An 18885-nucleotide genomic window follows, 5' to 3' on the forward strand; every position below is an offset into this window, starting at 1 on the left:
AACCTAAATATATAATTATAAAATAATAAAAATAATTTATGGACATTTACTCCATAAAATTTTATGCTATTGAAAATTCAGTTTTTGGAAAATATTTAATATGTGGGAAAATACTAAAGATATGATAGAAAATTTTAAAGTAGGCTACACATTTTTATTCACATGGTATCCAAGACATGTGAGGAAGAGCAACAGAGCAAAACCTAATTTTACTTCTTTACTACTTCCAAACTTTCTAAAACTTTAGCAAATAGTTCACAACTAGAATTGAGGGCAGGTATTAACGCTTTACCTCACTTACTAAATCAACATATCTCCATGTGAATCAAGACATAGGATCATAGGCATATTTATGTTTATTTCATGGAAGCAAATACCTTTCTAAGCAAAATATAACATGTCCAAATTTTTAGTTAGTTTTCCTAGCATACAAAGAACTTTTACAAATCAATAGGAAAGCATTCAGAAATCCAATAGAACAGATGTTCAAACTCATTTATAATTGAAGTGTGACAAATTTAAACAAAAATGAGATATTTCCACACATCAAATGAAATAGTTGAAAAAAAAGTGTGATAAAAATGTAATGATAAGTACATGGGAAGCTGACACATGCTCGTGAGAAGAGTGAAAATTACTATAGCCCATTTGATGAGTTGTTTGGCAATCTTGTGTGTGTGTGTGTGTGTGTGTGTGTTTTCGTGAGTATAATCATGAAAGGAAAGACATTTGTTTACAAATATTTCCTACTGAACTGTTTCTGATAATTAGACTGCTTTTCCAGCAGTAGTGGATGAATTAAATTAAGTAAAAAAAAAAAAATTCCCGAAGTATCCTACTATAGATGATTGGATAAAGACGCTGTGGTACATATATACAATGTAATATTACTCAGCCGTAAGAAGAGATGAAATACTGCCATTTGTGACAACATGGATGGACCTTGAGATAATCATGCTAAGTGAAATAAGCCAGACAGAAAAGGTTGAAAATCACATGATATCACTTATATGTGGGATATAAACCTAACAGCAGAAAATGAACAAGACAAACAAACAAAGACTCATGGTCATGGACAACAGACTAGTGGTTACCAGAGGGTAGGGGGAAGAGGGGAAGGGCATGTAGACAGAGTAAGGGGGCCAAATATGTGGTGACAGAAAGAAATCTAATTATGGGAGGTGAACACACAGTGTAAATATATATATGTTTTACTGTTAAAGTGTACAGCTGAAACTTACTGGATTTTGTTAACCAATGTCACCATAAAAAAAATTCACCCACATACCCCCCTTAAATTCTATGAATGCATTAATAATAATGAAATTGGCTTATATATTGATAAGTCTTTAAGACATAGTGCTAGTATATTGCAAAAGAATCCACATTTTTCATTTACACAGGATTTTTAAAAAATCTAGGCAATATCATACATATATATTATATAATATATATTATGATATATATATATATATATATCAGCTTGGTAAAAAGTTTTTTTTACAAAACCATCAGATGCTGTCTCACTTGAAAATGCACATATATATATTCGTATCTGCAAAGATATACAAGTAATTGGTAAGAATGACTGATTTAGAGATTCTGAAAGGGAAGATTGAAAAACTATTATTCTAGGATAGGAGAGTACTTTTCCCTAAACTCATATAAACCTTATAATACTTGATACTTTTTAATAATTCCAAGTATATTTTTCAATAAAAATGTATAATTTTCAGAAGTATTATTATTAAAAAGAGGGAATAATCTCATTCATTTGGATTAATATCAGAAGCTCCCCATTAGTTACTTAACTTTTTACTCTACCTTAACTTATCCCTCCTTCTAACTTAAACTTATGTTTCTCTTTCTTATGACAGCTCTGCAGAATCTACAAACAGTATGATACACTGTTCACCTTATCTCAGAAAATAAAAATGAGGGCCTCCCTTAAAAGTATTGTCACGACAAAAGAGAATTCAAGATGGTGCTAGGAGGTGAACTAATAGGACACAACAATGAAATAGGTACAACAATTAAATAACTAAAATAGAAGTGAAGTGAGTCTGAGTTAACACTGGTTAGTTTTATAAAGAGACAGAGAGATGCTCAGAAGATTAAGGGAACTCTTGCCTTTGGAGAAATGTCTCAGAAGACACTCCGGCTTGCTGAGTGCCTCTAACATATTCTTAGAATAGGAACATGGAGCTGCCATAAAACAGCATTTTTACTGCTCTTTATTGGCCCAAGTCTTTTCTTGTGGACCCTCTTTTCCCTTCATGATACATGGGAGCTCAATAACTCATCTTAGTTCCAGCATCCCAATATTCTAGGATTCCCTTACCTTTGGTCACTAGAATTAGTAACCCACATATAATGAAGGTTGGCATCAGGAGATTCATGGCTTCTGAGAGAGAGAAAGCTCTGTATCCTGAGGAATCCAGGATACTTTGCACAGCTAGATCTCTAAGAGGTCACCTTTACTGGCCTATCATGAGTGATAAATCGGAGAGTGGAAAATGCTATGCCTTCAGAACATCAGACTATTACTTGCACCATTGAGTGTGCATGACAAAATAATGCCCTGTTCTAGAAACCACAAGAGGAAACTGAGGCCTTATAAAATGAGTTATAATTCTGAGGAAGTGTAGGATATGATGGAAAAAAACAATTCCCAAAGGATGACCTCCTTAACTCTATATGGGGCCTCTCTGATTGCAGCACCATATCTATACAATGATAGCAGAATGCTATGTAAAGATCCCATTTGTTTCAGACCGATAGCTCATGACATCTAGTAGAGTATCCTCCTTTCCATTTGAGTAATTGCCCCAATCCACTTTGTATTCATTTTTATATAAGGTATAAAGTTTAGTTTGGGGTGGATTTTTCTAAACTGTGGATATCTAATTTCTGCAGTAGCCATTTGCTGAAAGGACTATTCTTCCATTGAATTGCTTTAGCATGTTTGTCAAAAATTTCTTGGCTATACTTGGTTCTCTATTCTCTTCCATTGGTTATATGCCTATTCTGCTGTCAATACAACACAAGATAATACAATACAAAACACTCTTGATTACTGTAGCTGTAGAATATACCTTGAGATAATGCAGTGATTCCTCCTGCTGTAGTCTTTAAAAAAAAAATTGCTGTAGCTATACCAGTTCCTTTACCTTTCAATAAAAATTTTAGGATAGTCTTGTGTATTTCTATGTAAGATTTCACTGGGATTATAATAGCAGTTGAGTGAGTTAAACCTGCATATTAGTTTGGGGAGAAATGATTTTTGCTATGTCGAATCTTTCAATCCATGAACATGTGTGTCTATCACTTCACTTACATCTTTTTAAAATTTCTTTCATTAGCATTTTGTAGTTTTTAGAAAATAAGACCTAAAGTCTTATATTACACTATTAACAATCAGGATATTAATGCTGATACATCCTACCAATCTTATTCTAATTCCCCAGTTTTTCTGGCTATTATTTGTGTATGCATCTGTGTATTATGATAATGCATGTGTATGTCAGCCCATAAAATTTTATCCCACCTGTAAGTTCGTGTATCTACCATCTCACTCAAAGTACAAAATGGTTCCATCACCACAAAGATCCTTCCTTTAATTTATTTTGGACCTTGTCAAAAATCAGTTGAGCATATTTGTATGGCCTATTTCTGGGCTAATTTCTTCCACTGATACACATTTATTCCTCCACTAATACCACATTGCCTTGACTATTTTACCTAAGCTTTGATATTAGATAGAAAGATACTTCCAAATGTATTCTTCTCTGTCAGTATGGTTTTAATACTCTGGGGCCCATGTTTTTAAAAATCAACTTTATAATAAACTTGTTTTGGCATGGATTTCTTTGAGTTATCCCATTTGTGGTTTACTCAGCTTCTGGACTGTAGGTTATTATCTTTTGCCACACTTGGGAGTATTTCTTCAAATACTTTTTCAGTCCAACTCCCTCTCTCTGTTATTCTTGGGATCTGGTGATTTAAATATTAGCTTTTTTTGTCAATGACCAATAAGACAACATACAAAGGAAAGGACATCCTTTCTGCTCTAGGTTGGAATATTTTGCCACACCAGTCTTGGGTGATGTGAGGCATTAAGGAAACCCAGAGAACTCAGCCCCATGTAGTAGTTCAAGTCCTGAGTAGTATCAGCCGTCCACTTTCCTCTCTCCACCTTTCAGAGTCATACAATGCCTGTTTATTGTATCAAGTCGAGAGTACTTTAGAAATAAGAGAGAGGACCTGGAAGGAATGGGCTATGCCACCTTGGTGGAATTGGAAGACAGTTTAGTTATTTATTTTTGTTTTGCCTTTTCCTGTCATACTCTTAGTGGGCACTTTCAATTAGAGAACTCACTTTTTGTATCTTTAAATGTTTTCTTTTTTGGGTAATTTTAGTATTTGTTCCACCCCAGGGTCTGATTGTACTGGCAGCCTGCGGGCATACCACAAGTTCTGTGGAACATCACGGAGTGCAGGAGAGGAACTGCAAGTTCATACCATCATCTGTGAAAGAGTAGGCTAGAGATGGAGCAGATAGAAGTGCTCTGTTGAGAGGTGATCTGTGCCACTGCTGACAAGTTAAGTCAGCTGATGAATTTTGGCAGCCGATATCAACCTACAGTCCCTGGAACACAGAGGGGCTTCTCAAAAAGTGTCTCATACTAGAACACAATAAATGGTCAGGCAACACTCTTAGTGTCGGTGAGATGCTATTCAATGTTAAAATACTTTATTGAAACTTTTCTATTGCTCTGCTCACTGCTTCAACCTCAGTTACCAACAAGGTTCCATTTGGTTTGTTTTTGATTTAGCAAATAATTCATATAGATAGGATAACTAGGTTCCAAAGTTAACAATCAGAAAAAGATTACCTTGATTCACATGCAGAGATGCTGTAAGAAAAATGTAAAATAGCAGTCATAAGCATATCATCTAATATATGTTCTAAAAACTAATACCACAAATTAAAATGAAATATTAGATGACTGTTATTATTTAATAATTAATATGCCTTATCTACTTTAGATGTCATTTATTAGCTGTCTTCTGTGGTAGATGATGGTGTATCTCACTTATACATTTTCTCTGGAACCTTTTTTCCTTCTTCTATATAAACTAGTTTCTTGATACACAAGTTAAAGATATGTCATTCTAGACTTTGAATTACTCAGCTCCTGAGTTGGCATAAATAGTTTTGATGTTGTATTTTCATCTTTTTAAAAAATTAATCCGTCTTTCTGCTGGAGTACATTTTGTAAAGAAAATGGGCTTGCAGGTCCTCTCCTGCACTCCGTGATGTTCCACAGAATTCGTGGTATGCCCGCAGGCTGCCAGTTCTCTGATTGAAGGTGCCCACTAAGAGCGTGACAGGAAAAGGCAAAACAAAAATAAATAACGAAAACTGTCTTCCAATTCCACCAAGGTGGCGTAGCCCATTCCTTCCAGGTCCTCTCTCTTATTTCTAAAGTACTCTCATCTTGATACAACAAACAGGCATTGTATGACTCTGAAAGATGGAGAGAGGAAAGTGGACGGCTGATACTACTTAGGACTTGAACTACTACGTGGGGCTGAGTTCTCTGGGTTTCCTAATGCCTCAAAATAATTATTCTAAAGGTGTGTGATAAAAATTCACCAATTTTAAGAAAGGTATTGGCAAAGTGGATAAAGTACTAAAGTGTGATACAACGATATACTATCTACAGAAAACTTAGTCAAGTGCAATGAGATAAGTAAATTGAACGTAAAAGGATGCAAGAAAAATGCATGAAAACATTGTTTTTAAGAAAAGCAGGAGTGGTCACATTAATATTAGGTAAAGAGATTTCAGAACAAAGAAAATCACTACAAGCAAAAAAAGGACAGTACATAATGATAAAAAGTCAATCCACCTTGAGGCATAATATTTCTAAATGTAATCTCAAAATTATAGCTTCAAAACACGTGAAACAAAAGCTTACACAGCTGGATATACAAATACACAAATCCACACTCATAATCAGGGACTTCAGCATACCACTGTCAAAAGTACTGCATAAAATCAGCAAGGATTGAATCAGAAGAATTGAACAACACTATAAACAAAGAATCTCTAAACTCAGAAAATCAAACACACACTTCTAAATAAGCAAGGGGACAAAGAGAATTTCTCAAATAAAAAATATATATTATGTATTACATGAATGAAAAATAAAGCACGATTTGTCAAAATATGTGGGCTACATCTAATGTGATAATTAGAAGGAAGTTTATAGCACTTTATGCTTATCATTGAAAAGAGAAAAGATCTCAATAATTCAAAATCCTACCTCAAAACTAGAAAGAGAGCAAAATTAACCCAAATCAAGCAGAATAAAGGAAATAATAAATCTATACTTATTGTTTACTTTACATTTTCTACAAATTACATTGTTCTGCCTATTTTTCTCTTATTTTGGGGGGAGGATAGTTTTTAATCCTGTTGATTTATAGATTTTCCCTTATAAGTTCTGTTTTAAATATTAACTATTTAATGTATTTGAGTTTATTTTTGTGTGTTTTCAAGTGAGACAGGATCTGATGGTTTTGTAAAAAAACTTTTTACCAAGTCAAGCTGCCCATCAACAAACTACTGTCAATAGCTATCTTGAAGATGATGCTACTCAAAGAGGTAGAAAATTCTAGATTGCAGATAAAAACAAGAATATGGGTTAGAAAAAGAAAGAATGGGTTCTATAACCAGTATGTTTTAGAGAGAATTCACACATGGAATGATGTTTTGGCTAGATAGCTTATGTGCCTGAAATAATACATGCATTATTATTCATATTTTTTAGTTTTATGGTTTTGAAATATTGGTGATGTAGATCACAAGTCCCTTTTGTGGCAGAATTCTTAAGCATTTTTATTTTCTTATTCTTATAATTCACCAGGCCGGCTGCTAGAGACCTCCCTTTGGTTTCCAGAAGCTGGTCCTATAGCTCCAATTTGCTGTTTCTCTCCTGCCCAATAGACCCTGGCTTCTTTTGTTGAGAGTACTCTGATTAATGAAACTGCTGTGGCTGCTGCTATGGGGAGCCCACACAAGAATCCATAAGTAGGGTGGGGAGAGGTATGGTAAGTTTAGCACTGGGATTGTAGGTACCAATACACCTGGTGGGGAGACAGATCCTGGAGTGGGTTACTCCCAGAGGCTTGTGAGCAGATTAAATACTGATGTCCTGAAGCATTCAACAGGAATCACTTTATTTTAATGTCCTTTGTTTTTCTCATCTGCCTCCTTCCCTTTCTCCTCCCTCCTTTCAGTCTTGAGGGTCCTGCCTCAGTACTCTAGATTCTTCTGGAAAGAAATGGGTTTCTCAAGCCACAACTTGTACAGCTGGGGTGGTGGGGGAACTCGAGCACTGCTTACCACCACCTCAGCAGGATAGGTTGCTACCAAGCTAAACAGCTTTGCCACCCCCACCACCTGCAGTGGTTTTCTGGTATAAGGGGAGGGAGGGCTCTGGTGGAACTCCTCCCTCTCCACTGAATCCAAACTCATATCTTCCTGCTCCAATGGTGTGCTGAAATCTCCTTCAAATAGGCTGGACTTCCACAAATTCTCTATAGATTGATTTGCAATTTCTAGAATACCATATAAATGACATTGGTCTTGACAACAATATTTGGATATAACACCAAAAGCACAAGCAACAAAAGCAAAATTAACAAGTGGGACTTCATCAAACTTAAAAACCTCTAAAAAGAAATGATCGACAAAATGAAAAGGGCAACCTACAGAATGGGAGAAAATATTTGCAAACCATATATTGAATAAGGGCTTAATATCCAAAGTATATTTAAAAAGTCATATAACTCAATACCAAACCAAACCAAACAAAACCTCATTTAAAACTTAGGGGAAGACTTGAATAGACATTTCTCCAGAAAAGACATCCAAATGGACAACAGGTACATCAAAAGATGTTTAACATCACTAATCATCAGGGAAATGCAAATCAAAATCAAAATGAAATGTTTTGATGCCCATCTGTTAGAATGCCCATCATCAAGAAGACAAGAAATAACAAATATTGGAAAACATGTGGACAAAAGAAAATCCTGTGTGCCCTTGGTGGCAATGTAAATTGGTACAGCTGCTATGGAAAACAGTATGGAAGTTCTTCAAAAAATGAAAAATAAAAGTACCATATGATCCAGCAATTCTATCTGAGTATATACCCAAAGGGAATAAAATAGGATATCAAAAAGATATCTGCACTCTCATGTTTATTACAGCATTAATCACAATAGCCAAGATATGAAAACAATCTAAGTGTCCACTGGTGGATAAACAAATAAACATGTGAGATATATATATATATATATTATATATATATATATATAATATATATATATATAATATATATATAAATCTGCATTCAACCATCAGAAAGAAGGAAATCCTGCCATCTGTGACAAGGATGGACTTTAAGGGCATTATGCTATGAGAGACAAGTTAGACAGAGAAAGACAAATACTCTATGGTATTACTTATATGTGCAACCTAAAAAAACCAAACTCAGAGAAACAGAGTTAAGAATGGTGATTACCAGGCACTACTAAAAGGGGTAATTGGAAATATTGCAGGTAGAAGATGAATAAGTTCTGGAGATGTGATGCACAGCATTGGGATTATAATCAATAATACTGTATTAATATACTTCAAAGTTGCTAAGAAACTGGATCTTAAATATTCTCATCACAAAAAAAGAAAAGATAACTATGTGACATGATAGAGGCGTTAGCTAATGCTATAGTGGATATCACTGCAGTATTTAAATGTATCAAATCACCACACCATATACCTTAAACTTACACAATATTATATGTCAATTTTTTCAATAAAAATAACCAAAAAAACTTTCAGCCCAAGATGGTGGGGGTAGGAAGATCCTGAATTCCCCTAAATTCCATGAACACATGGAATTTATACCTACAGACAGAGTAATTACCCCTGAAGAAGAACTGAGGTCCGACCGAACAGCTTCTGCACAACAAAGGAGAGAGATGACACAGAAACAGAGAAGAGCCAGACATGGCAATTTCCTGTGGCTGGGAAAGATCTTGGAAGGGTCTGTGCAGACTCCCGTGCCTTGGTAACAAGGAAAAAAACAGTGGTTTATAGGACACCTAGGCTATACAGGAAGGAAATCCATTTCTTAACCCTATAGCATCTGCCAAGTAGGAGGGGAGCTACAGAAACTCACTGTGGGCTCACCATTTGTGGCCCTCCCCTCCCCTCTTGATCACAAGGGCAGGAGCTAGATCCTGGTGCTCTGGCTGCAGGCTAAAGCCATCCCAGTGCACTCCATGCCCATAGCTGCTCGCCCTTGTTTGTTCCATCCACAGCTCTGGGCCTGTGCAGCTTGTCCCCAGGGCTCCCCATGGCTCTCACTCCAGCTTCCAGCTAGCCTAACAAAGCACCACAGCGCAGCTTGTCCCTATGACTCCCCTGGGCTGGCGCCCACTCCAGCTACAGCTCTAGCCTAGGTATGGCTTGTCCCTAGGACTTCTTGCAGACCATGCCTGCTTCAGCTACAGCCCCAGTGGCTTACCCCTAGGAATCCCTGTGGCTCGCAGCCACTCCAATGTCAGTTCCAGGCATCAGTGTGGCTTGCCCCCAGGACTACCCAAGGCCTGAGCCCACTCCAGCTACGACTCCAACTGCCTACCAAGGGGATCCTGTGCAGCTTGCCCACAGGACTTCCCTCAGCCTGTGCCTACTCCAGCTTCAGTTCTGGACCCCAGTGAAAATTTCCCCTGAAACTCCCTACAGACAAAAAGTCAGAGAGCTGGAAGACAAGGACATGGAAATCACCCAATCAAGACAGCAAAAGAAAAAAAAAAGAATTAAAAAAAATGAGCATACTTTAAGGGACCTCTGGGACAACATCAAGTGTACCAACATTCAAACCATAGGGATCCCAGAAGGCGAAGAGAGAAAGGGACAAAAAACCTATTTAAAACCAGACATCCAGGTTCAGAAAGCACAGAGAGTCCCAAAGAAGGTGAAGCCAAAGAGGTCCATGCCAAAACACATCATAATTAGAATGCCAAAAGTTAAATCAACAAGGACTTTGTTTTACTTCAAAGTCAGAAACAAACAGAAACAAAACTGTACATCAAACAGGTAACAACCATATTAAAGAAAAATAGAAAAGAAAGAATCCAAATAACTTTTAGCTATAGTACTTTTACTCCCCTCAGTCTGAAGATAAAAGGACCAAAAGAACTACAAAGAAAACTTAAATTTGACTTACTAGGCTATTAGGTTTATTGTTAATAGTGGTATAAGTGTAGTAATTCTGAAACAAGTTTATGTGTATTGTAGAAATGAGCAAAGGAAATAATATATTGATCTTTTGGGGAGTCAGACTTCTCACAGTGAGAGAAAGGAGCTAAAAATATAAAATGGTGAAAGGTAAGAATGATACATAATGGATATTTCCCCTAGTCTGTCCACTGAAATGACATGAACAATAACACCTTAGTGGCAAAGACCACACCTAGTTTCCAAATCATGCATTCTAATATTACTCCCCATTACAAAGAACCAGGGGTTCTTAGCAAAATGACCGAGTCCAGGGCTGGGGCTGGGAGAGTAAGCCTAGACCATCTTGCATAAGAAGAAAGAGTATGCTCAAAGAATGACAGGCAAAGAAGCCAGCTTGAAGGAGCTCCCACTGGCCAAATACAGGATGAGCATAAAAATAAGTAATGATAGCAATGGATTATAATCCATTGAATAAATCAGACTCTATGGATCCATATTGACAAAAGCAATAAGAAAGAAGGGAAGGTTCTTACAGTAAAATGTTAACTAATAAATGCAGAAGGAATGATAGAGTTTTCAAATCACTATTTGGCAATTATTATAGTAATTTGATTCAAGCAAGAGCCATCAATGTACTATATGGAACAGGATATTCACATAGCTTCAGATAATCTCCCCACAGGTTAGTTATTAATTACAAAGGGAAAAATAGTAACTAAGTAGAGAAATTTGGAGGACATGCCCAGGACTTGGTGATCGAAGTTAACATCACCAGGATGGGAACAAGCAACAATTGTCTGCCATCTGATAGTATCAATGAAAAAACATAGATAGTATCACTTTTGGGGTATTTCTGCCACTATGCATAGCCTGAATCTAATGAAACAATAGATGAACCGAAATTGAGAAACTTTCTACAACATACTGGCTCCATCTCTTCAAAATGTCAAAGTCGAGAAGGACAAAGAAAGACAGATTAAGACTGAAGCAACCAAAGTGTCCTACAATAGATGATTGGATAAAGGAGTTGTGATACATATATACAATGGAATATTAAAATACTACCATTTGCAACAACATAGATGGATCTTGAGATGATCCTGCTAAGTGAAATAAGCCAGATAGATAAAGTTGAAAACCACATGATATAACTTATATGTAGGATATAAATCTAAAAGCAACAAATGATCAGGACAAACAAACAGAGACTCATGGACATGAACAATAGACTAGTGGTTACCAGATGTTGGGGGGAAAGGAGGTAGATGGGCTAAAAGGGGTCAAACATGTGGTGACAGACAGAAATCTAACTATGGTTGGTAAACACACAGTGCAATATATATATGACTTACTGTTGAATTGTACACTTGAAATTTATTGGATTTTGTTAATCAATGTCACTATAATAAATAATATATATAGGTATATGTAGGAAGACACAACCCACTGCACTCTTTTTAGCAGATGAATAATATTAAATCGTGTAGATGCACTTCATTTAGTAATATTCTGTTGATGAACTCAAAAGAAGATTTGAAGACATCTTTATACATATATCTTTGAGTACTTATGTCTTTAAAAAAATGCTTTTAAAAATACCTATTATCAAAAAAGCATTAATTTGTTCATTCAACAAACAATTACATAGGTACTTCCCTGTGCCCATTACTAGTAAACAGAAAAAAAATCATATGTAGAGTGTCCCGAAGGACACCTTATTTTAGGGGAAGGGACAAACAAGTGAGCAAACTGTCACAATACAATTAGATAAACACCAACAGTAACAACACAGGAGCTATGACAAAAACAGGTAGAGGTACCCAGCCTTGAGGGATCAGAATAAATTACTCTTCTACATGTTCTTTCTCTCCAAATCACCGTACTATTCTGCACCTTCTCCTCTGTCTTTTACATTCCCCCAAGGCATGCTTAGTTTAAGACTGAACGGTGGTGCCTCAATTAGGGCTGCTGGCCAATGGACTGAAGTTATGTTTGGCACAGTACTTATATCCTTCTGGTCCACTGACCGAGCTCAACCCCACTTAAGGAGGATAATAAAGGCTTGAGTTCAGAGGCACACTGAATAGAGAGCTGGATTCCATAGAATCTACTGCCTGTCTACTGTCTTTCAGGAGCCATGAAGTCCCTATTACTTACTTTTGCTATATGTTTTTGCTCCTGGCCCAGTTGGTCTCAAGTAAATAGAATCTCGGGAAAGGAGAAACACCAACCTACAACAGGTCCTGCATATGGAGCCTGTATTACCAAACTGGCCATGGGAGTGGGGCACAGCTCTCACTGGGTGGCAAGCCCATGTTCACCTCACTTCTTCAAAACACCTCTATTATAAGAGACCTCAAGGCTCTAACAGTTAGAGCAGTGTCTATGATAGGAGCTGAGGGAGAATATTGAAAAGCCAAGGACAGAAATGATCCTGACATCTCAAATTTCTATCACTTAGGGCCAGTCCAATCCAGCAATGCCTCACTTCACTTTGTACAGCACTGGGTATTACTTCCTGAAGCAACAATTCTATGAAATTACATCTCCCAATTTTCTTGGTCTTACGGAGAAGGTCTCTGCTTCACCCTTCCTTGTTGTTGTTCTTAGATGTGGTGAACTAAACAAGGAAGCCTGTTTCTAAATACTTGTAGGACGCTAAGGTAGAAAAGGGAAGAAAACTATTATAGGTGGACACTGGGAAAAGATTCAGAACTTTTGGAAGTCTTATGTCATATTTCAGCCCTATTTGTCTAAGCATTCCTTCTTTTTGATTAATTCTATAATTTATATTTGTAAAATTAAGAGAGGAACACTGTAAGAATTTGGGAAATAAAAAAATTGGCTACAATTTTATTATCTCTTATATTTTCTAAGTTTTGACCAAGTTATATACATGTTTCTAAATGGATTTTTCAACTTAACATTTTATCAGAAAAAAATGTTCAGATCTGTAAATATTCCTTGAAGACACAAATTTTAATAGATGTTTATTTATTTTCGTACCAGTATTTACTTGGAAAAACCTCTATTGTGTCATTTAAGCTGTTTTTTCTAATGCATCAGTATTATAAATAGTGTCATAATCTAGTTCATAAATCATTGTGGGATTTCTGATATATAAATATAAGCTAGTTTTAGAAGCTCCATTTCCAGAATATGACATATTATTTCTTTTACAGGAACTGTTATATATTTTCAAGTGTTTACTCTTAGTTTATTAGTGTTTTCTTACTAATTTGTTTGTTTTACTTGATAAGTATATTAACTTTAATATTTGATATTACTATAAATAGTATGTGCTGGTTTTTAATACCTTTGTTGATATATAAATTCATATCTATATCACAAGGTATTTTTTAAGAGAAATGGCATACATTTTCAAATGGTTACTCTTAGTAATTAGTACTTTCTTACTAATTTGTTACTTTTACTTGACAGTATATTAACTTTGACATTTTATATATTGTAAAATATTGTGTGCCGGTTATTTTTAACACCTTTATTGATACAGAATTTATAGTCCATACAGTTCACCTATTATAATGTAAAAACTAATCAATGCCTTTTAGTATAATTAGAAAGTTGTGTAATAATCACCATAAACTAAATTTAGAACCTCTTCATCATCCTAAAAGGAAATCTTGCACTCATTAGTAGTCACTCCTCACTTGGTCCCACCAGCCCAAGTCAATCATTTATTAGTTACTTTTCAAATTTTTTAATTAATTTATGGAAGCACAAAATTTTCATTTTCATTTTAAATCTATTGATATTTAACTTTTCATTCTCCACTAGCTTAGAAAGTTCTTCCTCATATTGAGAAGTTATTCATACATGTTTTATATTTTCTATGGTTCTATTTTTTTAATACTGGACTATATCTCATTTCTAATATTTTAATATATGCACAAAGTGACAAACTAATTTTTTCAGGAAGAACTTTCTAACAGAAAGAGAGTTGTATAATAACTCTACAGCTTTCCTCTAGATATAGTTTTTGTTCTCAGCCAATAGGAGACTGTTAAAATTTATGGATGAGAGGAAATTAATAATGGTATGAAAGTTCCCTTAGAAGATATTTCTGGTCTATTGTATCCATGAAATTCTATGAATTTAGATTAAATTATTTCTCTCTCTCTGCTGCTGCTGGAATATTGATGACTTATATTACGTACTCTCATGGCCTTTTATTTCTAAACCAAAGAACCCCGAGAAAACTCCGAGTCCCTTTCTAGACAAACACAAGCAATTCAGGATTATTTCGTGAGATTAGCTAATTCATCTCCAGAATCCAGTGCCATTAGAAATAGAACATTTGATGTTTGGGATTTTTTTTTAAATTAAATTTGTTGGAGTGGCACTGGTTAATAATATTTATAGGTTTCAAGTGTACAATTCAGTGATACATCCTATATATATTGCATTGTATATTCACCACCCAAAGTTAAACTTTTTCCATCACTATATATTTGACTCTCTTTACCCAAAGTTTGAAGTACTTTTTAAAAATATTTTTAAAATTTTATTTTCTGTTATTTTTAATATTATTAAAAATTTTTAAATATTTTTCCTTTTTAACGTGGCAAAATAAAGATTGATTTTGACTTGCCTTAAAAAATAAATGGAACACTTAGAAAGAATATATGGAAGGAAGAACCAACAAAATGCCAAGAAACATGAAACATCAGGAATGGAAAGAAAGAAACAATAACTTGATCTGGGATTTTCATTCATATATCTGAACCGAAGAAAAACATTTGAGTGTCATGTCCATGGAGAAGTTTGTGAGAATGAGGAAAGAGAGGATAAGGAAGTTTGGAAAGTGGCTAGAAAGGAAGTTTAAGTTCAAGCACTGTTGTGGAGTGTCCTTGAGATATATAGAAGAATATGAAAAGGAAGACAAGTCATAAATACAACAGAAGTTCCTCAGATACATCAAGCTCTTCACCAGTTCATGGCTTTGCATATGCTATTCCTCTTGCTTCTAACAATCTTCTTCTAGCTCTTCACATAACTGAATTCTTTCTGTCTTTCATGTCTAGCCTTGTATATCGCTTCCTTGGGATAATTTCCTATATTTCCCTATCAGTAGTAAACTATTCAGTTTTCCTCTATTATATCACATTATTTCTTTTCTTAATCATAATTTTATCAATGTGTAATCATTTATTTATTTATTTTTTTCTCCTCTTCTCTAATGTAAAGCCCCTGACATTGTCTATCTTTCTCAGTAGGTATTGATTATATATTTTTTGGTTGAATAAAAAAATAAATAACTCAACTTAGAACAATGCAGGGAAGAATTGGAACTGTTCAGAGCCTTCTATATGTTAAACCATGTGAAGGGAGACTTTATACATATGTATAATATGTACATAAATATAGGCACACCCCGTAGAATGTCTCTCTGATTAATATATTCCTAGTAAAATAACTCTTGCATATTTTATTCTTAAAATTACAAAGAAGTGCATTATTTCAGTGTTATATATATAATCAATGTTTATATATTAAGTTTATAGATACTTGTCTATAACTCAATACAACATTTTGAACAATGCAATATGTAATGCAAGCATAGAGTTACATTACAAATACAATTTGTAAGACCTCAGAAACATGAAAAGACATCTTGAAAATCACACCAAGTATCAACAAAAGCTGCTTGTGTTTTGGGTAATTCTGAGAAGCATTACACCAATGATTTAAGTATTTCACATTTTAAAATGACAACTTGTGAGTACTATTTAAATGTTTAAGTATGTTGTTGGTTACATTTTGGAAGATTGGTTGGAAATTTTGTGTTGATATGATATATTTTTTCCCCATTTAAAAAAATGAGGATTCTGGAGAAAGTTTGCATACAGATTTCAAGAATGGTAAATCCATATACATATCTATAAATCATTATGTTTACATATGCATAAAATCTTATTTATTCCATAGAGGTGGTTTCACTATTAGGATGATTATATCAAAGCAACTGGTAAATAGTTGAGTTAAATAGTCAATGCTCAAAAACTTGCTGTTTTAAATTTATTTTGATAAATATCTTTGTCTTAATGATCTACATAATTCTTTTATGCAGGTAATTGGCTTTTGAGAAGGTGTGAAAACAAAAATGGGCGTTGCAATAAAAACTGCAGTAATGGAGATTTTCAGAATTATCTTTCTAAATGGAAATGTGGCAATGTTATAAGATATGCTGTGTTTGGAATATTGCAATTAAACCCTTAAGTTCTGGTAATAAAATCTCTATGTGAACTGTTAAGAACTGACAACTATCAACTAAGAAACTAGAATCTATAGTAACGGTGACCACTACTTATACTGTTTGAACATTCCAGCTTCTGTCTCCTGACATAGGATTCCTGGTTCATTAAAGTAAAGGGGCTCATTCTGGGGTCCATCTTCCCTCTATAACCCCCTCCCCAGTGTTCCTCTACTCAACAGTATTTAGGAGAGCATCACGTCTCCATAGCACTAGCAGACCCAGGGTAGGGATGCAAATGAGTGAGGAACAAATGAGGGTTAGTCCAAAACACCCATTAAGACTGATGTCATCATCGATGACACTTCCCAGCCCACAGGCCCATGACCTAATTGCAGTTGTGATTATCAAACTTTAATTTGCATCAGAAACATCTATAGGGGCTGCTAAAAAACAGATTTCTGGTCCTCATTTCCTGATTTTGTGGTATAGCCTAAGAATTAGTATTACTCACAAATTCCTAGGTGATGCTGATATTGTAGTGAAAGAAGCACATGCTGAGAACCACTAGCCTACAGTACGGAATGACTGAAGACCTCCTCCTACATATTGAAGGCATTTGCTACAAATTTTCGAAATGGTTAGTAATACAAAAGCAGTACTATAGAGTGCTTTCATATTCATGTTCTTATTGGATTTCCTACAACAACCTTAAAATGTAGGTATTGTGACCTCACTTCAGAAAAGAGAAACATTGATTTGTAGACATTAGAACTGACACACACTTAATTGACTATTAAGAGCACTTAGTCAATACATTGTGATATCCAATTCTCTTCTCTACCCAGATATCTACATTCATATAAATTGCAAACTTAGAAAAGATAGAAGGTAGATCAAGAGCTCTGGCGTATGAGCTCAATACTGGAATAGGCACTCATGGTTAACCATAGGACTTTTTCCTTAAGATCTCTGCCCACACAAGTCAGAGAAAGTAATCAAAACAAAATCTCCCTTTATTTATTCTCTTTACCAGGAAACAAGCCTCTGCCTCCTTCAAGAGACACATCTATTTCTAGATCATTATCTAGTACAAGAGATTTGAGGGTGGGTAGACAAAACTAATAGGACATTGTTGTCTTTCATACTCATGACTATCATGTAGGTATAACTCATGAACTCCCACAAGAAGATGAGAGCATAGAGATGGGTCACTGCAGCAGATGAGGATAGTAGAAAAGTCATGAACTTGAGAGTCAGACATATACAAGGTCATTCAGGGTCCCACCATGCATTCAGCCTTAGATTGTGGACAATTGGTTTCCTATCTTTGAGCCTAAGTTTCTGAACTGGAAGAATAAAGAAAGTATTTACTCCCACTCAGGCTACTTGGAGGGTTGCTAGAGTAGAATGTTCAAATTTACCCATATCATAGGGACTTAGCTAGCATGTTATTGATTCTTGGATGAAGAACAGGAAGGCACATTTCCTGAGGGCCCTGCCCACTGGACCATGGCTGCTCTGCAAGGGTCTGGAAGATTATAAGCCATGTTTCACCTGGGGGAAAGCTCGTTGCTCTGTGGGGAAGAGCGTGACAGAGGTTAGGATGATAGGATCGCTTTGAGCGCTCAGATGGAGTTATAAAGGCTCCTGGTAGAACTCACTGTGCTTTCTTCTCAGCAGTCACCCTAATCACTACCTTGAAAACATCCTAGAGCTATGAACACTGTACTACAAATAAGGAATATGATCTTAGCGCTGCAGTCTGAAACTTTACCTTCCTGTTTTCTTGCCTTACATCCATTCCTTCTTCCTCCCATGCTTGAACTTAAGTGGCAAATAACCTTTCCCCATCTTGGAGTTTGGGGGAGAAAAGCGGCCTTCATTGTAAGAGAACCCACAATAGGCCAAGCATATTGATGCACATCTCATTAAACAAAATCATTATATAATAATTATAGTAACACAGTTAAAGCAGAGGAAACTAGAGCAAAACATTTATTGGTTTTCCATTTACTACTTTTACTTATCATGTGGTATCTACCAAAATTTCTTCATTAGTAAAACAGGTATAATCACAAACCTACTTTGTAGAATAAGTCTGAAGATTAAATAAAATAAGGTACATTGAACATTGAACACAGTCTCTAGCACCTATGAAACACTAAGAAATGTGAGCTTTGAAAAAGTTTATGAGGTATAGGTTATTACCATTTCAAATATGAAAAATCCGAGTTTATATACGAAAAGAATCTTGAACAAGAATAGACAACCACATTTGGGAGGCAGTTTTGCCTGCTCCCAAGGCCACATATCTCTAACCCATTTCATGCTAATCCTGAAGATATCG

The 18885-nt window shown here is 35.4% G+C and overlaps 1 protein-coding gene across 2 annotated transcripts in view; it reads right to left on the reverse strand.

The window, feature by feature from the left end:
• Positions 1-18885, reverse strand: part of DEFB125 (defensin beta 125) — an 88349-nt gene that overhangs the window by 5503 nt on the left and 63961 nt on the right. Inside the window, exon 1 of one of the 2 annotated variants that reach the window (XM_016148866.2) lies at positions 2342-4176. The exons of the other annotated variant lie outside the window; for it this stretch is intronic. Coding sequence (XP_016004352.1) covers positions 2342-2399 — 58 coding nt within the window. The 5' untranslated portion in view covers positions 2400-4176. Of the gene's footprint in view, positions 1-2341; positions 4177-18885 lie in introns of those variants that run through there. 2 annotated transcript variants of the gene reach the window in all.

This window comes from Rousettus aegyptiacus, unplaced genomic scaffold (genome assembly GCF_014176215.1).
Source record: "Rousettus aegyptiacus isolate mRouAeg1 unplaced genomic scaffold, mRouAeg1.p scaffold_m13_p_12, whole genome shotgun sequence".
NCBI lineage: Eukaryota > Metazoa > Chordata > Mammalia > Chiroptera > Pteropodidae > Rousettus > Rousettus aegyptiacus.